Source organism: Eumetopias jubatus, unplaced genomic scaffold, assembly GCF_037043125.1.
Source record: "Eumetopias jubatus isolate StellerSeaLion01/CBP00866 unplaced genomic scaffold, mEumJub1_p1.0 scaffold_2, whole genome shotgun sequence".
Classification (NCBI taxonomy): domain Eukaryota; kingdom Metazoa; phylum Chordata; class Mammalia; order Carnivora; family Otariidae; genus Eumetopias; species Eumetopias jubatus.
This window is the reverse complement of record NW_028274808.1, coordinates 181820564-181845402: the sequence shown is the minus strand read 5'-3', so window position 1 is coordinate 181845402 and position 24839 is coordinate 181820564. Positions and strand designations below refer to the sequence as shown.

Here is a 24839-nt window from a genome sequence, read left to right as displayed (position 1 = left end):
AAAACGTCCTGGGCTCGGGGGTAGGTATCCGGAGAGAAAGGAGAAGGTATTATTCCAGACTTCGCATCCCCAAAATACAAACCCTCTATCCCTGGGGCCCACTGTGCAGAGCGGGCCACCAGACAAGGCTCCCAAAGGAGCCACACATCATCGGTTTCTCCAAGCTCCCAGGCCTCTCCTATTCCTGAACTCTGTTCTACAACAAAACTCATGTCCGTTGAACTCTTTCTGACTGGTCTTAGTCCACGTGGCCCCCTTTAAGACTTCCCCTCTGTTCTCAGGCCTCAGCCTCTCTGTTCCCATACAACTGTTAACATCACCCCTGACCTTCTCTTTGCAGGCTAAAGAATAACACCTCTTTAGCCTTTCCTTATAACTGTAATCCTTTAATCCAGCCCTGAAAATAAGAATTGTTCTGTGTGTCCAGAGCCTGAAGGCCATCAGTATGACTTAAATGTAAACTGGAATGGTGGGAGGGGAGGGTCTGGGGTCGGGGGGAGAGAGAAAAGCAGGGTGTATGCCCCGCTCCGTTCCCTTGTCTCTATCTCTCCTGGTGTTCCTTTCTTCAATAATTGGTTTCCAAGAAAATCTGGCTTGTGTGAGGAGTCTGAGGGAACGAGTCTGTTCGGAGAGACAGTTTCCTGCTTGCTGTAGTAAAGTAGCTACATGAGACCCCCGCCCCCAGCCAAAGTGCCTGATACATTTTTTTAAATTACCCAGACAAAGCTGGTACATGTGTATTATACATGATTACATAAATTATACATACAAAGCTGGTAGTTTTTGTTTCTGGTTTTTTTACACTTATTCTTAAGCATTTGAGTGTGTATATATATATATATATATATATATATATATATAATCTAGTTATGTTGAGGTATTCCGAGTTCCCAAAGGAGACTGCCCCATGGTTCTGCCCCTAGAAACCCCACTATTAGACAGGGGTGTAGAGGCAAGCATAAAAATTATGAAACGCAAGGCAAAGGACCCAGTTCTCAGTTTCTGTAACTCTTGTGGAGAATGCTTACATGAGGATGAAAAGTTACACCAATATCAATACTCGCATGCATTTCAAATTTAGATTATAAACATAAATATGAAGACTGTCTGTTTTTATGTTTTATCCTAGGCCAAAGTTACCAACCGTTCTCAATAAGCAACATTACTATGTTGATTTATTTTTCAGAATCCTTCATAGAAGATAATTTTCAAAGAAAATGAATTATCAAGTGCCATGAAAGGAAGGATTTACAATGAGATCTGGAGAGAGGAATAGTTTCTCTTCTTAGAAAAAAAATGTTGTGAGGGAAGAGAGGGGAGTTTGCAGGTGGAAAACAAAAAAAGTGCGAAGACTGGGCTATAGGGCAGACCAGACACAGTCCATGCTCCAAAGCTGAATAAGGGGGTGTGGGAAGAACATTAGGGTTGAGGGCTAACGTACGACGACTTCTCAATCCTTATCCAACATCATGTTGAATAAAAAGAAAATATTGCACTTACCTAATGGTCTGATTATGGTAGCTTTTCAAATCCTGTCCAATGCTGGTGGTGACTACGACCTGTGTGGGAAAAATACACAAGATCAATTGTGCCCCAACACTTCACATCATAAATACAGTCCTAGGTATAAATTACTCATAAAACGGGCTGCATAGTCTCTCACCTGATCCGTTTCTGCAGAAATAAAAGTAATACTTTACTAGCCCTGTGTACATTTTAAGATTAAAGAAATTTACTTTCTCCAAATGACTTCACATGGTAACCATAGCCATCATGCAGTTTCCCCCAGTGGGGTTCAGATATTTCCAAGCTATAAGCCACAGCTTTGCTTGGTGTACTTGTGCTCAAAATTTTGTGGCATAGGAAGAGAAGGAAATGCCTAAGATACTACAAGAGGCTTATGAAATTTTACTTTGATTCCATGAGAGCCTTCAGGGGAGAAACAAGTTGGTGCTGAACGTTCTTCATGCACTGCTGCTCCCCACTCTCTTTCCCTAAGCATGGAGAATCGTCATTGTCTTTTCAACAGTGACGATGTTTTTGTTGATAATGTTGTTAGCTGTCACGCATTCTTCTTGTGTCTTCGATGGCTACTACAACATAAGCCTCTTGAGCTAAGGGGCTCCTTCTCCCCCCACCCCTCCCACCCCCAGTGCTAGCACCGAGCAAGGGTTTAGAAAATATGTGCTGAGCTAACGAGGGTCTCAAAGGTGTGGCTACAACACTGTCTATGAGAGGCAAACTAACACAAAAAACAACCCAATTCATCCATAGGCAACATGTTGGCTTAGAGAAGAAAATGACTCCAATCAGTTGTCTCTCTAAACCAGCCACTGGCTTTAAGTCACTTGTCCATTTAGTCAAAGCAATGAGTATGGTAGTCCCACCACAGAGGCGGATGTCATGTGGAAAAATAATAATACGGTTTTGGGGAACTTATAAATATGTTAGGAAAACGAGATAAGATGGAAAGAAAGCAGGACAAAAGGGAAAAGTCTACCAAACAACAACAACAAAAACCCAACCCTACTTCTTTTTTCTTTCCATCCAATCTGGTCTTTTTAATCCTTACCTCAACATACTCTGCTAAATTAAATTCATCTCTTTAATTAAAAGACTACTTTGATTAACTCTGTTCCGGCTCGAAAATCTTCCATGACACCCTGCCACCTTGCAAATAAAAATCCAGATTCCTTGATAGTCAAGATTGTCCACATGCTACCCCTAAAGACATTTTTTTTAATTCTATTAGTTTTCTACAGCCTGCAAATTTCCACCCCAGCCTGGTTTATCTGCTAACCCCCAGTGATGTGCTAAAATGTTCCCTCCTCTCCTCTCCATCTCAACTCCACCCAATCTGTAGGAACCTTCTCTGTGAAACCTTCCCCGAGCATCCCAGCATGAAGTGCTACCTCTCTTCCCCGAGTCAGTATGAATCATTTGGTAATTAAGCTCTCCTTATGACATCCTGTCACCTGCGTAACGCTTCTCCCATAAATAGTTGATAAGCTCTGTGAGCAAAGAGCCTTGCATACATAAGGTGCAAAATAAATCTGTGATTTGCTCTGATGATTTGATACCCGCTTAAGTGACACAGAGTACTGAGCTGACCTTCACCTCAGGAGCAAACAGCAACCAAGCTGCCATATAATGCCATAATAATCCTTATGTAAGTGGGAAGCTGGACAACAGACCACAGCTAGGTCACCTCACATTGTAAAGGAAACCAACAAACATACAAAAAAATTCCCAGCTAACCTGTTACAGACTCTTTTTAGGGAGGCAACAAGGAATGACCTGATTTCTTTTCTCTCCAGGAGAAGGAAATGTGATAGACATAAACACCAAGGGAAGCCTGTGTCTTATCTAATACATACGACAAACAACAGGTCTCTTCCACTTTTGTTACCGGAAAATCACAAATCAATAAGAAAAGCTGATGAGGAAGTAAAATAACGAGAAAAAAAGGTAGCACGTCGGCATCAAATATGCCAAGAAATGGAGTGGTCTTCCGTTATAACAACAGATTCGCCATAATCCATAAAATCTGCATTATGAGAGTTTGAAGCAGTTATGTGCAGTGTTTTATAGTACAAAGCAGATAAATCCCCTCTGTCCCACCAGAATGATCACTTAGTTTTGTTGGTTATTATTTGGTTAATGCCAAATGTCAGCAATTGTGTAACTGCCAAAAACAGTCAAACCATTTCTTGGCTGAACTAGCCAATAAATTGCCTGTAAAAAAAGAAAAAGTCATAGATCTGATAACACTGTATAAACATGACCGATGCTGTTTTAACATTTATCTCCACAAAGCCTATCTCCCTCGGGGGAGGAAAAAACCTGAATTGCTCAGATAATTGTGGACATAGAGCAGGCTATATTATTTAGTCATTCACAATATGGTGGAAAGAAGCACTTTAGAAGTTAATTAGAAGGGATGGGATTCTTATGATTTAAACTTCCATTGATAAATGTTTGCCTGAAGAAGTGTAGAGTTGTAAAGAGTTTATCATTTACCACACATCTCCTCTTGCAGGCACCCTTGCTCCCTGCCTTTACTGCAATGCCTAACGTGGAGGGACTCACGGAGCGTGCGCACAGATACCTTGCCTCCGTTAAAAGAGATATCCAGTCGAAACCACTCCTTCAGAGGCATGGTGAATTTCGTTTTCACAGCAAGGTCTTCTCCTTTGACGAGATGCATTTGGATATGCAAGTGGCCTACAGGGAAAATTAAAGCTCGTGAAAAACGACAAAAAAATACTGAGGACTGGGGCATCTGGGTGGCTCAGTCGTTAAGCGTCTGCCTTAGGCTCAGGTCATGGTCCCAGGGTCCTGGGATGGAGCCCCGCATCGGGCTCCCTGCTCCACCTGCTTCTCCCTCTCCCACTTTCCCTGCTTGTGTTCCCTGTCTCGCTGTCTATCTCTCTGTGTCAAATAAATAAATAAAATCTTTAAAAAAAAATACTGAGGATGGCACGAAGTGACTGCACCTTTCTGACAATTGTCCTAAGGAGCTCTCCGACCAGAACGTGGGCCTTCTCCCTACAAACAAGAAAAAAGCAACAAAAGAACGCACAAGTGGATCCCTTCCTAAAGAAGACATGTGTTTTAAGCTTCCAGGGAGGAAAAAAAAAAGAAAAAAGAAAAGTTGACAAGAATCCGCATTTAAAAATCATAGCTCTCACTGAACTGCCACGTTGATGGTATCTTTCTTAATTCCAGACATGTCTGCCAAGGGAGCACAAGAAAACTACCATATCATTTTAAAGGTTCAGTTTCATACTTACCCTCTTCAGTGAGAAATACAGACGGTGTGCCATACATCTCATTAGAATCAACAAAGTACAGAATCCCACAGAGACTGGCCTTGCAATAATGGAGTAAATAAAGCCACAATGAAACAGTAAACCTACAAGAGTGAGGAGAAAGAAAAAAAATCTGCAGATTGATATCATCCAAGAACAGGTAATTATAGTTAACAATGACCAAGTAAATTGCTTTCTTTCCAATGAAGGGATGAATTTGCCTTCATGTTCATCATGGGAGATCAGCTTGCAAAGCTTGATTTTTGAGACAAAGGAGGTAGTTATAGTAACTGTGAAAGACAGGAGTTAAGAATCACTGTACAAAACTAGCAGACATCGTACCTTGCACCAAAAACTCTGTTTCTGTGCCTCTTGGAGAATCTCACATGCCTGCCATTTGAATTCTTGATTAAGGTTTAGAAAGCCAGACATAAAATAAAAATCTGGATTTTAATAAGAGGTGATTTGATAAGAAGCTATTCTAATTTCCATGATTAAAAGAAAAAAACATAATTAGGGCTTTTTGAGCAATTTTGTTTCCTTCCAAGAGAAAAGCCTTAAGGTAGAAAAGTGTCATAATCTGCAAATGGCATTGCTATATATTAATTGGGACACGTAGATACTATTTTAATGCACACATTAGGTTGTTCAGGATCACAGTTCCGGCTGACCCATATGGAACAACTAATCTAATTGTTCCATTTCTGGACCGGGGCTATTTTAGTTAAAAAAAAGTATTGTACATCTGTGATTTGTGGGGTGAGAATAAAATAACAGTAGTGAACTTAACTAGGACACATTTAGCCAAGAAGTGTGATCCATCCATCACTCAGCAAATATTTGCTGAACGCTTGCTTGACGCCCCACCCATTGTGTTAGTGACCAGCAGTTCCAAGATGGGGAGCTGGGAGTAACTGCATTTTGCAGGTCAAAAAGGAATCAAGGTCAAAACAAATGTACCGAGTTCTCGCCATGACTCCAGTAAGCAATTCACAGTTTGGGTTAACGTGGCCGTGGCCCCGAGTTCTTTGGGGATATATCCAAACAAGTCCTTTAGAATTTTCTGGGCTTTCTAATCTGGCCTCAGAATCAGTTGGTAAGATATGCAAACAGATGGTGCCACACAGCTCCCTCCTGACCCACCCAGCTGAGCAAGCTCATGAAGATAAGTTATTACAAGGAAGCTTAGCAAGAACATACGCTCAGTAAAGTGAGTCAAGATCTTTCTACAGCCAGCAGCATGGGAAGAATTAAATCACTCTGCTAAATCCATCCAGTCTGAGGTGAACCAGGAACTGTTTTCAGCATCTTCAATTCAGCAGAAGGAAAAAAATATATCTGGGTTTTGCTGAAATCAATGGAGGAGATCAGAAGTTGTGAGATTTCAAGCAGCTCATCCAATCTTTCAAGACCAAAAAAGCAAAGCAAAAGCAGCGGTGTGTGCTGGCTACGGCTGGCTGCACCCCAAAGCTTGCAAGGCCTCAGGCTCCCACACCTTGCTCCCCTGCTTGTGACATTCCTGGGACCAGCACAGAAAGTCCAAGGCAAACTGAGGACTGCTAATGGCAAGAATAATTCGGGAACGCTTTGGACCACAAATTCTGTCTAAGCGGTGTGGATCTCCACATTTTCCCATAGCATATCACCACGGTGTGTCCTCCTAAGGGATTCCACGAGCCTGCCCTGGTCTTCAGATTAAACAGAGTACTGCCCCACCAGCCCCTGTCATCTGCCCATTCTTACACTGGGTAATCTATCCGCTGGCGTCGGGTGGCCTCCAGCTCTCGGTTGTGAAACCTTGGGAACTTCTTCACAATGCCTGTGTTTTCTCCACTGGAGGCATAGAGAAAGCCCAGGAGGGTGACCACATCTGCGAACAGCAAGAACACCTGCCTTTCAATTATCTCCAGAAAAGCCCTGCTTCCCCAATCACGTTCCTCCTGGAACCCTCTCCCCAGCTCCAATCAAACAGTTACAAGAAAGCATCTGAAAATATCAGCGAACGTTTATTGAACACCGATTATATGCTGGGCGCCTGCTAAGCCCTTTACAGAGAGCTGTCTCAATTTGTGTTCACAGCAACCCCGTAAAGGAGATTGTAGTATGAGTCCCAATCTATGGATGAAAAGCCCGAGGCATAGAGGCAAGATAACTCACCTAAGGTCACAGCTAATAAGATGTAGAGCCAGATTTTATATTCAGGCTCGGGTTCTAGGTTCTTAACCATTTCACCTGCTGCCCTTCCAGTGCTAAGGAAAACATCTGGAATTTGTGCGACAGTAGTAACAGTTATCATGTGAGTAGCCCTGGATCCCATCCACACTGCTGTGACTAGGCCTATATCTCATTTAGCTAGCTAGCTACCTACAGAGATTCATTTAATCCTCATTATTATCCCCATTCTGCAGATGAGGAAATGGAGGCACAGCTGCCCAAATGGTAGCTAACGTTGATATAACACAGAATGTGCCAGGCAATGTGCTAAGCATACCATTCCAGTAGCGATCTCATTTAATTTCACAACTGTCTATGAAACAGGTGCTATTATTATGCCTATTCAACAAATGAGAAAACTGAGCCCTAGAGAGGACTGAATAGTAAGAGGTGGAGCTGGGACTCAAACTCAGGCAGTGTGGTTTCAGAATCCATGCTCTTAGAAGTGCACAGGTTTTTTTTCTTCTGTGCAGACTTTCCAATATACTCCACACATTACTCTATGCAAAAATGACCTACCAAACCCCTTTAAACTAGGGAGCCTTTCTCTTTATTTTGCAAATGTGGGAGAATTCTGTGGCTCTAGAGAAGATGGGGTATCCTTAACAAGTCTTACAAGGAGAACTGAGTTATCTCATCTATATTTAATACCTACTGCTTTAAACGGGGCCACAATAATTTTTTTTTTATTTTCCATACCCATTCCTCCCTTGGAAGAAAAAAAAAATCACTGAATTCAACTAAAGAATAAAGAACTCTTTTCTCTTTCTTAAAATGCTCTTATGTCTGTGATTAAATGCTGGAAATCATCTATTTTGCTGGGCTTCCTGGAAAGGGAAGGGTTAACTTCTAAGCAAGTCACCAAATGCCTCTATTGGCACAAATTAAGGGAGCCTCAGCCTGGGATATTGGAGACCCCAGCTCTCATTCCCCAATGGAGAGAAATATCTTATTATAGAGAGAAAGGTACCTCTGGTTCATTAAAACTTAGAAATCACAAGAGCAAAGTGTTCATAATCTCAGACCCCTATGAGTATATCTAATAGAATTAAATAAAATAGAGCCAAATTGTCCCCAGTGTCCACAAATCTCCCTGTTTGGTGAGAGGTAGAGAGGCATTTGAAGGAAGACTCAGAAGGATAGAGTTATCAATTCCAACAGACACAATGCAAACTTTTTTTTTTTTTTTACAACTTGAGCTCAATTTGGGGACACTAGTCTTGCTGGTTTATTATAGAGATGGGTTGGGGGATTGGAAATGGAAATACTGCAAGGGTGTCTTTGGAATCCAGGGAGAAAATCACCAAGTGGTTTCTGTCGGCCCAACCTTGGTTTTGCTTCCACTGTGTGGAGTGGAACATAAAAGACCAGATGGCCACGTTAGCCCCCTAGGAGGCCTTCTGCTAGTGATTGCTGTTGAGTTACCCAGTGTGCAGTAGAAATATTTATCAAAAGGAGCAGGATTTGATTCTGTCCAACCTGACTCCAGTAAAAGGAGGCTTAATAAAGAGGTTTCCAAAGTGAAAGGAGTTAAAAGTCAATGCTGATGAGCCTCTCCTTTATCCAGGGATCAAAGTAAAGCGGGTTGAGCAGGAGAACTTGCAGCAAAAGATGTGGAAGGAAAAAAAAAAGTCTAAGACTGAAAGATCTAAAATAAATTTTACAAAAACACATACCTTTTGTACCCAACAAAACCAAAGCGATGGCGGCTTTCTTGTAAAATCTGCAGATTGAATAGTTCTATGATTTGGAGTTTTACTATAATTTTTCCTTCAGTATAATATTGCCTTCCCATTTACTTAGAAATAATAAGAATGAAATTTCAGAGCAGGAAAAGGATGTTAGAATTCAGCTAGCCCAGGATAACATAGAGGCTTGCTTTCTATTAAGTGATTGTGGCTGCTTGGAGCACCATGCTTGATTAGCGATGGCTGTCATGGGCACTAGAATGGGGGGTAACAGCACCAGTATCATTCTCCATGAACAATTTACAGGTAGGAAAACTTAACTCCCAAGTTTAGGTCCAAAGAGGTTAAGAGACTTGCCCAGTTTCCTCTAGAATGTAAGTCCCAAGAGAACAAGGACATTACTTCAATCACTACCCCTTCCCTAGAGCCCAGAACAGTGCCCAACACTTGATAGAAGTTCCATAAATATGGAGGGAATGAGTGAATGAATGAACGAACAAACGAATGAACAAACGAACAAATGGGCACAGTATGGCCAAGTCAGGATCTGAACCTGCCTCTCTCTTGCTCAGCTCTTTTCACAGTTCTGTAAGGTGTCCCATGCTGCCCAAATCAGATCACAGTCTCTCTTCCTTCAGACCCTTCCCCTAAATCCATTTCTCTGGCTAATCTTGAATGAAGAAATTAGGTAGGAAAAAGGCATCATTACAACAAACATAAAATACCAGGAAGGCAGTTCAGATTTAGAACCCACCACCTTGACTGTTTTGCTTGTTTTAGTTCTTCAAATTTTAGAGCAAGAAGAGGCATTAGATTTTGTATGGCACAAACTCCTTCATTCGGAGACAAGAAAAATGTTAGTGTTTCACCGAAGGTTGCATGGTTAATAAGAGATTCAGGTATGACTCAAAGCTGGTCTCCCGCTACAAACCAATGGACTTCTTATTAAACCACATCACATCTCACGGGTCTTCCCAAAGAGATGGGTGCTGCCTTGACCCTCCAGGACCCCACCACCACTACCCATCCAGGCTCTCCTTCAGGGTAGAGCTTGGCTCAACAAGGGCCTCCTGGACCATCCTGCTTCAGCACTATGGCTAGCGCCTACGGAGCCTGACAAGGAGAACCTATCTAATATTGGTTGTTAAATACTTTGAACATCACCTCTGAGCGGGGTGGCTGGGGTCGGTCATGTAGCCCATTCTCCAGGTCAGCAGAGTGATCAGAGCCCTGACATGGATACCTGCTCTGGACACAGTCCCACGTCCATGTAACGTGCTTCAAACACAACCACAATGGTGCAGCTGAGACCTCAGCCCATTTGTGGAGAACAGATAGTCTTGAGGCAAAAAGTAACTGACTGTAAGTCTGTAAGTGGAAACAGGAGGAAAGGAAGCTAAGATGTTCCAACCTGGAGAAGGAAAGCTAGAGTGCAGGTAACTCAACAGTGGTTTCCAAATGCAAGACATTAAAAGGCAGGAGTGTTCGGGTGTTTCATTTTCTTTAAAACCAAAGCCTGAGAACTAAAACTCAATTTTCTAGCAAGTATGATTTAGGTCAGAACTTCCCCCAAAGGATACAAGGCAGTGAAGTGGGCGAGTAAGGAAGTCAGTGGAATATTCAATAGTAGGAGTGTTAAGAATAAAATAAATTTCACTCCCAGGAATTTATCCTGTGAACATACTTGTAGGTGTGCACAAAGATACGTGTACAGGGATGTTCGGTGAAACCTTGTTGCTAATAGTAAAAGACTAGAAATGACCTGCATGACCATCAGCAGGGGACAGGTGAAATAAATTATGGGTTGTCCGGCAACAGGATGCTAAGCAACTACTGAGAAGAATGAGGTTGTGTAGCATACACTGCTATAGAAAAATCTCTGCCGTATTGTTAATGAGTGCAGGACAGAGTTTATAGTATCTTCCCATGTGTGTGTGAAGAGAGGGGCTCTCAACTTAAGGCTTATAGGAGCAGAGAACATTTCTGGAAGGAGACACAAGAAACTAGTGCGAGTGAGTTTGCCTCTAGGAAAAAGACAAGAACGGGTGGGTGGGAGCTCACTCTTCCTCCAATCCCTTTTACACTATATGAATTTCTTTTACCAGGTACATGTATTCCTTTTTAGGCTAAAAAGCAGAGAACAAAGTCTGAGCACTGCCGTGCAGGCCAGGAGCTGGGGCCAGCCACATTCAGAGGCCTCCCCGCCCTGGGCCTCTGCGGCTATTCAATCTGCTTCAAAGAGGCAAAGTCCAGTGGGGAAAACAGGATGATTCACATCAGTAAAAATTCAACTTAAAAAAAGAGTATTCCTTTCTAATTTAGAACCTGGGTTAGGGCTGTATTAGCATATTTCAGAGAGGCGGCATAGCAAAGCTTGGACTCCCCTGAAACAAGCTGAGCCTTGGTTTTTCTCCCCTGAAAAGAAAGGATGAGAATAATACTCTTTCCCATGGGACTATTACGAGGATTAAATGAGACAATGTGCACGGAAAAAGTGTTCTGAAAATCATAAAGGGCCACGCAGATGCGAGGCATTAATTGGTGTTATTACTGAGAAATTCAGACCACCGTGATTAACTGGAGGGAAAAAAAGAACTAAGTCTCTCTCTCTCTCTCTTTTAATAAAAGCGCCAAATACATAGTCCTCATAGTTACCAACAGTATCATCATGTCATTGACTTAAATAGTCTCACCGCATCAACTGGTATTTTCACAGAGACAGGTAAAGCCTGGCTCCCCTATCTGACTTAGCCCTTCCATGACTTTGTTGTAATGGAATTTTGTTATAAGAAATCACACTTCTAATCCATTGGATTTGAAGATGAGAAGGATTTTTGGTGAAAGGAAGAGAGAGTGGGAAAGAAGGAAGCTGCCATGTTCCCCAGTTTCTGAAGTAAGCGGCAAGATCAGAAAAATGTTCATATAGATGGACAGCAGGCCAGAATGTTTAATACACCTCAGCATGGCATTTCAGAGCCTTCAAAGTGTAGCCCCCAACCCGCTTTTCCAGTCTAATTTCCTGAATCGTCCAACTCACACCTGACATTCTACCTGGGTGAACAAACAGAGCATGAAGCTGCTACTCTGTATTTCCACCCTGTGGTGGACACTGGCAATCGATCCGCCAACCACTCTTTCTCACTAGGCACAGACTCAGCCTCAGAATCCTTCTCAATACCATGATCTAGGTGGCCACCCCCAAGCCCGCTGGCGTGCAAGATGAAACCTATTTGCCACCCCTCCCATCGAGGGATGCAGGCTCATCGCCATTCTGCCACAAGGCTCCATTTTCTCCTCTGTGCGCTGTGGTTCATGCTTTCCCTTCTGCCTGGATGCCCTTCCCCCTACTCCTTTTCTGACTATGAGAATTCTACTCATCCTTAGACTCTCTGTTCAAAAGTCAGCTCCTCCGTGAAAAAAGCAAAGCTCTTGGGAAGCTTGGGTGGCTCAGGCGTTAAGCGTCTGCCTTCGGCTCAGGTCAGGATCCCAGGGTCCTGGGATCGAGCCCTGCCTGCATCGGGCTCCCTGCTCTGCAGGAAGCTTGCTTCTCCCTCTCCCACTCCCCCTGCTTGTGTTCCCTCTCTCGCTGTGTCTCTCTCTGTCAAATAAATAAATAAAATCTTTAAAAAAAAGAAAAAGAAAAAGAAAAAAGCAAAGCTCTGAACATATAAGGACTGCTCAGCAACTTTTTTCAATGAATGAATGACAATAAATAAATAAATAAATAAATAAATAGCTTCATGACATCCCTCAGCAGTATAGGCTAATAGTTACATGTGGGGTTTGGGAACCAAACTACCTGGGTTCAAATCTCAGCTCTATCATGAAGAACCATGTGACCTTAGACAAATCTCTGAGTCAGTTTCCTCCTTTGTAAATATGACAGTAAGATGCTGGGCAGATTAAATGAGATACATAGAGCACTTAGCACAATGCCTAACACATAGTGAGTACTCAGTAACAGAAAGTAGCTGTTACTATTGGAAGCTGTTTTTTCCCTCCCCTTTAAGCACCTAAGACAGAGGGGACCAGGTCTGCATCTTCTAGCCTCCAGACTTAATAAAGAAATTGATACATAGTAGGTGCTCAATATTCTTTGCTTAGTTGGCTTGAACATGATACACATTGTATGGGGAGACAGGTACCAACAGAGGGCTAGGGAAGGCCAGAGGATAGAGAGTTAATTTCTGATTGTGGGGATGAGGGAAGGAAAGGGGAGGGAAGGGAAGGGAAGGGAAGGGAAAGGAAAGGAAAATGGAAAAAGGAAAGGAAAGGGCTTCGGGGGGTGGTCAGGGAAGAGGAGTGGAAATTTGAGCCAGCTACCGAAATATGGGTATGATCTTGCCACGAGGGGTGGCAGTGGGGAGCAGGTACTGGTGGGCAGTGGGGACGGCTGTTCTCTCTGAAAGGAAGTGATTTAGTCAAGGTAGGGGATGGGGAATCCCAGACTCAAACTAAGAGGGCAGAGCAAAGGTGGGCTCGTGCGTGGTTGCAAAGGAGAATCACTGACCAAGAGATTGCATCCTTACCCAGCACAGCCCAGATGGGCTCCTCCCCGGGCAGCTGCGGTGTGTGTGAGAGCCTCGGGAAGACACACAGCTGCCCCCTACCCCTGTGTGCTCTCTAATGTGGCAACACAGCTGTGTGAGGATGTCACCGTGGGATGGTCACACACAGGCCTATGAGAAAAAGGTCCTTGCCCCTTGGCTAAGATCATTCACCACTCAATTCACAAATGGTCACTGCATGCCTGCTGTGTGCTAGGGGCTGAGGTGGTGGGCACTGCACAAAACAAGGCAGGACCTTGGCATAATGGAGCTTGCATACTGGTCCAGAGACACGCATAACCGGCAAAAAAGCAATGACGCATATTTAATTACAATGTCTGGGGACGATGAGGCTGTGCAGGAAAATAAAGAGAAATGACAACCCGGGTGGGAGTGGCGGGGGGGGGGGCTGCCATCCGAGATAAAGTCGGCCAGGAAGTCTTGCCTCCTGAGATGACATAACACAGAGGCATGACATAAGGCGGCAAGCCGTGGAGGGGAAGGGGGCAGTCATGTGAGCGGTCCCAAAGGGAGAATGAACTTGGTCAGCTCCAGGAGAAGCCAGCAGGCCCGTGTGGCTGGAGCCAGTGGACAAGGGGGCGCATGGCAGGAGATGCGGCAGGACAGGGGACAGGAACAGGAAGAGGACAGGGACCCCTGGCCAGGCCGCGGGAAGGGTCGTGAGGGGCACTCGTCCTCACCACAATGGGAGGAACCGCCTGTGGGGGTGGGGATGGGACCTGCCCGCCCTGGCTGCCCTGTGGGGAATGAGGGCAAAGCTGGGGGGGCCGTTTGCAGGCTGTGACATCCGCCAGTATGACAGCAATACACGCGGTGAGTAGGACTGAATATGCAACGTTGTCTGGAGATGGATGCCACAGGACCCGCTGACCGCTCCCGGGAGGACAGGCAGGAGGACAGTCCAGGTGCACCTCGAGTTGTTGCCCACGTGGTGGATTGCTTTTTCTCGATGAGGTCATGTGCGAGTCAGGCACACGTGTGACCGGTGAGGGACGACTGCAAATGCGTGGTCCCCTGCCCCCCAGGAAACGGACAGCAATAAGCGCAGCCGCAGGTGCGCGGTGCCTGGCCACCTGTGGCCCACGTGCCCAGACCGCAGCAGGAACAGGTGCACCAGAAGGACACGTGGCCAAGCCTGGACACACACGTGTCCCAAAAGGCTGCTGACTGCTGATCTGGGGTAGGTTTTCTCAGCAGGGCGGGACAAGAGTCTGCCGCGTGGCCAACAAAAATCAGACCAACAGCCTGGACTGGCCCGGTCCTGGCAAAGGAGATAAACTGCCGGGTGTGGTGGGGGAGGGCTATGTCCGGGTGCACACAGCCGTCACCTCGGGGGCCTAAGCTAAGCCTTTGGTGGAGAGGCACTCTAACCATAGTCACAGAACAGCCCTCTGCATGGGGACTTGGGCTCTCTTTCTTTATAAAGGAAAAAGAAAATGAAAGCAAAAGGGTACTTCAGTTCAGACGTCGAGCCCTCGTAGGACACCAGGCACTTGACACAGAAAACATTCCCCCACACCCCACACCAGCGCTGGCTGCAGACCGCAAGGGGACAGGGCATGAAAGGCGGCCCCTCAGCTCCCTTATGCCATCTTGTTGTTCTGACTTGACTCCTGTTCATCAAGAGCCAAGTAAAGAAGCCCCTGCTAAGAGCAAGCCAGAGGCCTGGCCCCCTTCCATCACACAGCCGTATCAAGAACAAAGGTCGTGGACACTTTCCATAGGGCGGCTGCACACTCTCTTTTGATTCCTCTTTCAAAGAGAGGGAGAGGAAATGTTCCCCTTTTCGGTGAACACATCGCAGCCACGCAAACAGAGCTGGCTTTGAGAGTGCGTGGAACACCCCACTCCCCATTTTTTGGTGACTTTAATGATTAGAAAAGGCTTTCCTCTGCATTATGCTTTTATTAGCTTGGTTCTCACCCCAAAAGTAATGCTCGGAAGAAGGTGGGGAGAAAAAAGTCCCACTGAGCTATTCTGGAGCTCAGTGAATATGGGAAGGAACAACAAAAGAAAGGAGAGGTAGTTCACATTTTAAGGGTATGTGCGGGCACCCTAAGACCTCAGCCAGTTCATAAACGACTTCATTTGAAAACTTCCAGCTTGCAATTTAGTCATTCTTCAATGAGAAATATGTGATTTGCCACACAAGAAATGGAATCATTACCCCTTGACAAAATTGAAGGCAAATCAAAACTGGCTCTATGTGCTTCATACTTCCTTCTCCTTAATAAATTAAGTCTCCCTGTGGAAGACATTCCAGAAAGATGCTAGCATGGGGCTCTGCCTGGAAGAGGGATGCACGCCAATCATCAAAACGCAGGCAGCTCGACCGGCCCACCCCGTCCTACCCCCAACTCACGTACACACAGAAAAGGAACCCGCCTTCTCCCTCTCCAGCTCTGTATTTAAAGCCCCACACAAGCCAGCCACAGCACAAGGCTATTCAGACCAAGTGCAGGATAAGAGTGCATAGACCTACGCACACATAAAAGTGCGTGTAAACGCTGGTGAATTCTGAATAAGGTCTGCAGTCTAATTCAACAGTACTAGGTCAATGTCGGTTTTGTGGTCTTGCTAGTGTGCTACAGTTATGAAAGACCTCACCATTTGGGGGAAGCCAGGGAAGGATACACAGGACTCTCTCCCACCTTTGCAACTTCTTGCAAATCTATAATTATTTCAAAATAAAGAGGTTTTTTTGTTTTTGTTTTTGTTTTTTGTAATGCCACATGTATTCGTTCTAGGGCAAATGGCCTCTGACCACTCTAACCACATCTGGTTAAATAGATCCTTGAAGTGTCCGTTATAATCAAGGCTGTTTTGGGGTGGTCTCAGGAAATATTCGTCGCCACTGTTTTCTCAGTGTTCTTAAGTCATCTTGCCCCAAAGCAGTCCTCTTAAAGACCAGGAGGGGTCAGGCACCTCCCGAGGAAGGGTCTGCTGTCACAGGCCCATGGGGGTTGGGTCACAGTTACTCTAGATCCAAATCCCACCAGCTCTGCCACTGCTCCGGAGGTCTGGAGCTTTAAGATGCATCAGGGTCATGGGAGTGTGTCTGAAGTGCTGATTTCAGGACCCTGAACTCCACAGGTCCTGACTGAGTAGGATATGGATGGGGCCTGGGAAGCTGCATTGACAACAAGAGCCCTGCGTGATTCTGTCTCAGAAGGTTCCAGGGCTACACTTGAGGAAACACTGTCAGATTCCGGGTGAGTGCCTGGGAGCACGCCCAGGTTAGCTCCCCACCGCAGGATGACCAGAAGAGCTGGCAGGCGCTCAGCATCCACACAGGAACGTGCCCCTCATACCAATGGAGAGAACTAAGAGTGCACAAGCCACAGACCTCCAACCCCAGTGCTTATGGAAGGTCACGGGGACCTCCTGTATGGGTCCTTCGGAAGCTGTAACCATGTGGCTTTTAGGATACAGTGCAGTGTTTGGGCTCTATCATCATCATGGCTACTTTTTGCTGAGTGCTGATTATGCGTTAAGCAAATTACATCTCATTTAATTTTCACAACACGGCTCTGAGGGAGTTGTTATTTATCATCCCCATTTTACAGATAAGAAAACCGAGGCTCTCAGAATTCCAAGGTTACATAGGCAGAAAGTGGCAGAATCAGGAGTTGAACCCAGGGGCTCTGGGCTGAAAACTACTGTGTGATACCACCTCGGGCACAAAGTCTCCTCTGGTTCTCACCTCCTCCTGTATAAAACACTCCACTTAAATGTAACTGATACTCGAAGGATTCATGAAGGGAGAGAGGGAGGAAGATTTTCCCAGTGTCTGTTTTGGTGGCATTAACACACCTTTCCAACTTCAGACCCAAACCTCTCCAGGCCCCTCCATGATCTCTGTGACTCTCCAGTGCAGTCTACTCTCTCCTACTATTTCTTCTCTCTTCACCTTTTTACTCCCCGCCCCACTTCCTCCCCAAAGTCCTAAACTACAGGCTTGGTGTGCCCATCATTTTGCCCACCTCTCCCACTGACAGAGTAAGAACCTTCTCCTGTCATTCTCTCGTGATACAGGCTATCTGAAGAAATGAGCATTAGGTTCCTTGCAAGGCAAATGACCTACCACTTTCAAGTGGACACTGGGGAATCTTGTTTGCTCGAAGGTTCCAAATATAATCCATGTTCCACTCAAGGCACACTTGATGATCTTTGAAAGGGCGTTCAAAAGGTGGGACCGTCTTCAGCAGAGTATAATTCTTCGCTACAGCATGTAGCAAATTTTCTTCCCATTTAACATTCAAGTCTCCGCCACTGTATTTGTGAGTAATCCAGGCGCGTAGTATCACCGCGGATACTGCAATGGAGTGTCTGATGAAATAATCATCTCTATAAACCATGATGCTTGGAAATTTCACATGTACTATTTGTGTCCTGCTGGTGTGAAGATGCTTCTCGTTCTTCCACCTCTTTTTGTACACAGGGATGCTACTTCTGAACTCAGATGAAACAATCGCTTCCAGATTGACGACACAAGGCTGAGAGCATAAGTACTCAACCGAGACTTCGGAAACATTGCGAACATTCCCTTCAAAGACAGTGAAATAAATAAAGTCTTTGTAAGCCACGCTGTGCTCGGCTTTGGGGGTCACCGACGTTGTCAGGGAAGTCTGCCTGCCCAAAGATGGCACGATGTTCTGAAAAGGTGGAAAAAAAAAAAAAAAGAAAGGAAGAAAGACAGAAAGTTTAAAAATCATCACATTAACAGATATGTGAATCATTTTCCGGGGATAAAAAATATCCAAAGCACTGAATGTGGGACATAAAAGATGGCAAAACCACTCCGGAACAATTAGAGAAAAACCAACACACACACACACACACACACACACACACACACACACACACAAATGAAGATTAGGCCACATTTAACTCTCTCGCCAGACTCAGTAGCATCTGCTGATCAAAATGGGACTTTCAAAGCTACGTGGCAATCATTCCAGAGTTGGTTTCCAAATGGAGGAGCTAGTTCGCAACAAATCCAGTAGCGGTGAGCCTGCCTTAGCGTGAAAAGGAGAGGAGCCAGCCTCAGACATTTCCAAAGCATTGTCCTGACTTCAAATGGTGATCAGATGCAGCCAAATCAAAGGGTGGGGGAAGAGTTCAAAGTGCACCCGAGAGGGAACATGACAGGGATGCCCCCTTTTTCTCCCGTAAGTTCCGAGCCAGCACAAGCACACATGACGGATGGACCAGCAGGAGGTTTCCACTGCTCCAAGTCACACACAGGCAGGCTTGGACCACAGACTGTGTCGTCTGATTCTTTCACCATGGACGGTGCTACATAGGCCAAGAAAGATTTTAGCTGTGTGTGTTATTTCTCTAGTTCTTTAAATATGAAGACCTCTTAAAATGGACATTCCTTGCCGAAGAAATCTTGGAAATTGGTCATGAGATCAAGACAATGTTTTCAGCATATGATACAAGAGTTCTTCTAAATATAACTTCGTGATTCAGGCATCCAAAACACAATAGCGAAAAGGTTACTTTGGACCACTTCACACCCATTAGCATGGCTATTATCCAAAAACAAAAACAAAACAAAAATAACAAGCGTTGGAGAGGAGGTAGAGAAACTGGACTCTTTGTGCATTGCTGGTGGGAATGTAAAAATGGTGTGGCCACTGAGGGAAACAGGACAGCATCTCCTCAAAAAATTAAACCTAGAATTACCACATGATCCAGCAATTCCACTTCTGGCTATAAGCCCAAAATAGTTGAAAACAGGGACTCGAAGAGATACATTCATAGACATACTCCCATGTTCACAGCAGCATTATTCACAATAGTCAAGAGGTAGAAATGACCTCAATGAATAAAAGGATACACAAAATGTGATATATACACACAATGGAATCTTATTCAGCCTTAAAAAGAAAAGGAAGTCTGACGCATGCTACAAGATGGAAGAACTTTGAGGGCATTATGCTGAGTGAAATAAGCCAGGCACAAGGAATAAATACTGTATGATTCTACTTATATGAAGAACCTGGAGCAGTCAGATGCATAGAGACAGAAGGGAGGATGGTGGTTGCCAGGGATCGGGGTTGGGGGCAGGGGGAAGGTGATCATGGGGATTTATTGTTTAATGGGCATAGAGTTGCAGTTTTACAAGAGGAAAATAATTCTGGAGATGGATGTGGTGATGGTTACACCACAATATGAATGTACTTAACGTCCCAAAACTGTACACTAAGTGGTGAAAATGGTAAACTTTATACTGTGAATATTTTTACAAGTTTAAAGAAAAAGGTCAGTTTTCCAAAGAAGGAAGATATAAGGATCCCTTTCTTCACTTCTGGCTGAGGGTTGCAGGAGACGCAGAAGGGGCTAAGACACAAAGCTGGGCATCAGGGAATTGTGTTTACAAAGAGCAGTAACACCAGGCAGGACGTGATCAGGGCTCCAGTCAAACTATAAGCAAGTCCTAAAGGAGTACAGTCCCAGGTGAGGGTCATTCTACTGGGGGGCATCTAGAATAGCCTTCATGGAAGGAATGATATTTCAGCCGGGCTGGGAGGGGAGAAGAGAAGTTCTTTAGGTAGAGAGGAATAGGGAAGACCATAGAAGTGGTGTGAATAGCTTAAGCAGGAGCAATACAGATGTACTAGAGAGAGGGCAGATTTGTTTGACCAGAGAACAGAACAGGGGTAAAGACACAAAAAGACATGAGGATATGAGGTTGAAAAAAAAAGGCTGGGTCCTATCTCTGAAGGACACTGAATCCCCCAGCCCAAGGAATGTGGACTTTCATTCTACCGACAGTGAAGAATCAGTGAAAGTTTCTGGAAATGGGAACAGTGCTTCATTTGAAAGCACCGATCGTCAATTAGAAACAAAGCTGACAATCAAGAAAAATGAGCAAACGATAGAGTTCATCAATAAGTAAATTCCCACCGATAGTCAGAGAAAGGCAAGTTGAAACCACAATGAAGAGATCAGTTTGAACTTACTAGGTTCATAGAGATCAAAAAGCCTGATAACACTCTGTCCCGGCCAGACTGGCCTCTTATGTCCTGCTGAGGAAAGTGATCTCTGTGGATGGCAGTCAGGCAGTATCCATCAAAAATATAACTGCACCCACCCTCTGGGCCAATAATTCCTCCTCTAGGATTTTATCCTACTCATATACTCAAATTTGTGCAAAATGATGTACGTAGGGCTTGCACTGCAGCACTGTTTGTAACAGCAAAGGATGCAGAACTAAATGCCTATCAAGACAGAGTTGGTTCAGTAAATGATAGGACATCCACTCCTGGAGTGCTAGACAGCTATTAAAACAAGGAAGAGCTTCATGGACAGATAATGAAATCATCTCCAAAGTTTGAAGTTTTTTTTTTTTTTTAAACAAGGTTCAGAAGTACCATTTGAGTTTTTTTTTTAAGAAAAGGAAAAATAGATACACATTTGCTTGAATACACAGAGCACTGGTTGCTCACATGGAGAAGGATGAGGTGACCAAGAGACAGGCTAAGAGAGAGACATGTGCTATATATCCTTATTTATCTTTTGAATTTTGTACTACATGAATATTGAAAAAAAAAAAACGGAGTTGGGGGGGAGAGCGGGGGATGGAGAGAAAAGCAACTGTCCTAAAGATGAAAATAAAAAAATGTAGCTTCTCCAAGTGGCGGAGTGAGAAGGGCTGGCCATTGCTTTTGATTAGTCATGGGAAAACTGTGGGAAGAAATATGTAAAGAGGTCGGTACAGTCCAAATTGTCTGCCCCCGCAGTGAGAGGCTTAATTGTTTCATGCTCTCATTTATACTTCCAAATTACAGGGGGGAAAACAAACATAAAAATAATCTTATAATTAGAAGTAGCTGCTCTTAGAGCAGACGAGACCTTGGTGATGAGCCAGCCCACCCCATTCTTCCAACAAGGCAATGATCACTGAGAGGGGATGTCCTCCGACATCACCCAGCTGGTGGCTTCCCAGAGGCAAGCCCAGGAGCCCAGCCCCTTGCTTTCCCTCCCTCTCCCACGTTCTCCAGCCCGCAGCGCACAACAGCGAGACTATAAAGAGTTGGCCAGGCGGAATTCTGCTTTCTTGTGAATAGAGATAGCCGCAGCATTTGTCCATAAGCGGCGGTTTGTTCATTCAGCCAGATGTGCCAAGATGCAGCCCCCTTCTCAAGATGCGAATCCAGCCGATGAGCCCCCTGCGGAGGCCAGCCAAAGACAGAGAGGTGGGCACCCCTCATTCCAACTGCCCCTCATGCCCACCATCACTCAATTCCACATTTGCCCAGTTAGTGAGGCAACAGAGAGCAGAGTCCAGGACATGCTGTGATATACTGAATATCACCTTGTGTTCTTTCTCCAAGAATGACTTAAAACCGCTTCCTCGTTCCGTTTATGTATACCTTAAAAAAAAAACACCCAACCCTCTTCTCCCACTTCAATATTTAAAAAAAATTTTTTTTAAGATTTTTATTTATTTACATGACAGAGAGAGACACAGCGAGAGAGGGAACACAAGCAGGGAGAGTGGGAGAGGGAGAAGCAGGCTTCCCGCGGAGTAGAGAGCCCGATGCGGGCCTCGATCCCAGGACCCCGGGATCACGACCTGAGCCGAAGGCAGACGCTTAACGACTGAGGCACCCAGGTGCCCCTTCAGTATTTTTTTTAAAATCATGTTTTTATCACTGACGCTAGGCTCCAAGTTAATACTTCTTTTAAACAGAATTCTGGGGGAAAGGTTATGTGATTTCACTGCAAAGTGCAGTTAGTAGTAATGTTCATTACTTTACTTCTTAGTGCTAAACATGCATCAGTCCACTTTCCCACATTAAGAAGCACAGCGTGCTGAAGCTGGCTTCAGCTTCGCTTGATGACCCATGACATCAGGCTCATCATTGCTGAGATCAGAGGTAACAGATGAGAATGAAGAAGGTATAGGACACCTGACTGTGTTTTCCCTCCAGGCCCTTCCATCAAAATTCGGCTTTAAAGGAAATCTGTATACATGCAGATGGAGATTTTTTTATTTTCACCTACTTCAAAGCCTCAAGTGCAGGAAAAGTAAATCCAAGGTTTACAGGTTCTAGGTGGGTGCTATCTGATACAGGAGCCACGAGTCCTATGAAGTGCTGGTAATGGGGCTGGTCCAAATTGCTGTGAGTGTACAATATACACTGGATTCCAAAGACAATTTAAAAAAAAAGCAAACTATCTCATTAATATTTCTTATTCCGATTACATGTTGAAATGATCATATTGAGATAGGTTGAGTTAAATAAAATATATTACTAAAATTAATTTCACCTGTTACTTTTTATTGTTTTTATTATTTTTTAAGGATTTTATTTATTTATTCATGAGAGACAGAGAGAGAGACAGAGAGAGAGAGGGAGGCAGAGGGAGAAGCAGGCTCCCAAGGAGCAGGGAGCCCGATGCGGAACTCGATCCCAGGACCCTGGGATCATGACCTGAGCCGAAGGCAGACGCTTAACCAACTGAGCCACCCAGGCGCCCTCGCCTGTTACTTTTTAAATGTAGCTATTAGAAAATCTGAAAGTACACATGTGGCTTGTATTTGTGGCTTACGTTATATGTCTACTGGATGGTGCTACTCTGGATTTGAAGTTAGTAGACTTCTCCTGTAAAAAAAGGGCCATATGGTAAGTATTTTAGGTTTTGCAGGCCACTTGGTGTCCATGAAGAACTACTTAGCTCTGCTGTGGTATCAAGAAAGTGGCCACAGACAACTAAGTTCGTAAGCGAAGGAGCACGGCTGTGGTCCAGCTCAACTCTGCAAAAACAGGCAGCTGGTTGCGCCCATGGGCCATAGCTTGCCGACTACTGTTCTAGATTATCGAGCTTTTATTCTAGATTTAGAGGTTTGGAAAACACAACATGACAGAAAATATGCTTTCCAAAGGAATGATCCTATGGGAGAAATGAGATGAATTACCCAATTAGGCATAATTTCATAGACGTGTGGTTGATGGCGCTTGATTTGTTATTTTGCTAAGGTTCCTTGGTGGCGGTGTTGACATCTGCTATTGTTTCTTTCAGTAGAAACCTAGGTGGGATGAGAAGTTAGAGCGAGGCTGTGGGCGCAGAAAAATTTCATGGACTGAGTAAGATGAACTTGAGAAGTGGGAGAAGCATGAGTACAGGAGAGGAACAATGTCAGGGATGGGCAATACGATGGGGGTGTGCTGGCCCCCAAAGGGACCTCAAAATCACTGTAGGTGGCCTTAGGGGTATGGTCTAAATCCCTCAAGAAGGCATGGAGGTCTTCAGTCTTTTGGACACCTATGCAATGTAGGAAGCTGACATCTTGTGGATTGAAGGTCACCCAGTGGGCAGCGGCTATGCCATGAGGAGGGCTAACTCTGTTATGTACAAAACCAACACCAATTAGCAACACATCACACTCTAAATATTGATTAAGCTGAAGCTGATTTCCTGGCTCAAGTCATGTGTATGGTTATGAGCTGTTTCCTGCCAAGAAAATAAGGCAATTAACTCAAAGAGTTTCGGCTATCAGCATGACACGTGTCCAACCTTCATAGGTATTTTTCCATGCCAGGTTGCATTAACGGAAGTGAAAAATTACCTAGTCGTTCCTTTGCTTAGAAATTATGAGGTCAGAGTCCATGTCTTGTTCATTGTTATGTCCCTGGCTTCTCAAATAGAACTTGGCACACAGTAGGATTTTGGATACGTGTTTCCTGCTGAAGTAAATAAAATCTTGGGCATGAGCCTTTCTGCCGGGAGCCTCTGTGGTCTACCTCAGGTCACAGCTCCCAGGGACACCTGCATACAAACTGGAGGAGTTGATCCAATCCTGGAGTCCCTGGCACCCTTTTCCGACATTCACAAGTCCTTTTGTGATGGGGACCCTCTCCACTTCTCTTTTTCCATCAAGCCTCATTAATCTCCTTGGGAAGAACCCTTACCCTTTGGCTTTTCACTGGGCCCCTGGGGGGTCACAGCTGACGTGGGGACTGTGAGGTCAGGGAAGGTGACGCTCTGGAACCTACCTTACCCATTTAGGGTGGACTTCTCTCAGCTATCAACTCCCTCCAGACCTTTCAGACAACCGCACTGTCTTCTAGAACTTTCCATTTCTCCACAACAAAAATACGAATTAAATATTTTAAATGTCCTCTCCCTCTACCCCCTGTTGGACTCCTGTTCGTCTGGCAAGTTCATCCGTGTTAATGTGATAATGAAAAAGGACTACAGTAATGTCACATATCTGCATTTCTATGCCAGTCTGGGGGAAATAATGTCTTAAAAGCAAAGCTCAAATGCACTGCAGCTATGAGCAAGATTTGGGGGGTGAGTGGGGGCATTTCTGTGCCCCTCAAATTATGCCATTTAGACAACCACATAGATGTTCCACCTCAGAAGCTACTGATCTGCTCTGCACACAATGGAGCTGGGCTCTGAAAGATGCCCGAGCCCTCAAACATCTGTTTACACCAGAAGTAAGCCTTAATCAAAGTCAAATTTGACAATGTCACACACAGTCTCAGAACAGATTCCCTCACATTTGTCTAATTGTGTATGTATTATACATTTTT

At 44.6% G+C, this 24839-nt stretch overlaps 1 protein-coding gene across 4 annotated transcripts in view; it reads right to left on the bottom strand.

Moving 5' to 3' along the window:
* The window catches only part of SEL1L3 (SEL1L family member 3), a 101193-nt gene that overhangs the window by 70236 nt on the left and 6118 nt on the right, over window positions 1-24839 (bottom strand). For all 4 annotated transcript variants that reach the window (XR_003612712.2, XM_028126290.2, XM_028126281.2 and 1 more), the window contains exons 2-6: window positions 17366-17936; window positions 6555-6681; window positions 4794-4915; window positions 4109-4224; window positions 1501-1559 (exon numbers count right to left, since the gene is read on the bottom strand). Coding sequence is in view for 3 of the 4 variants with exons in the window: in XM_028126290.2 (XP_027982091.1) it covers window positions 1501-1559; window positions 4109-4224; window positions 4794-4915; window positions 6555-6681; window positions 17366-17936 (995 nt within the window). In the remaining variant the exon portion in view is untranslated. The remainder of the gene's footprint in view (window positions 1-1500; window positions 1560-4108; window positions 4225-4793; window positions 4916-6554; window positions 6682-17365; window positions 17937-24839) is intronic.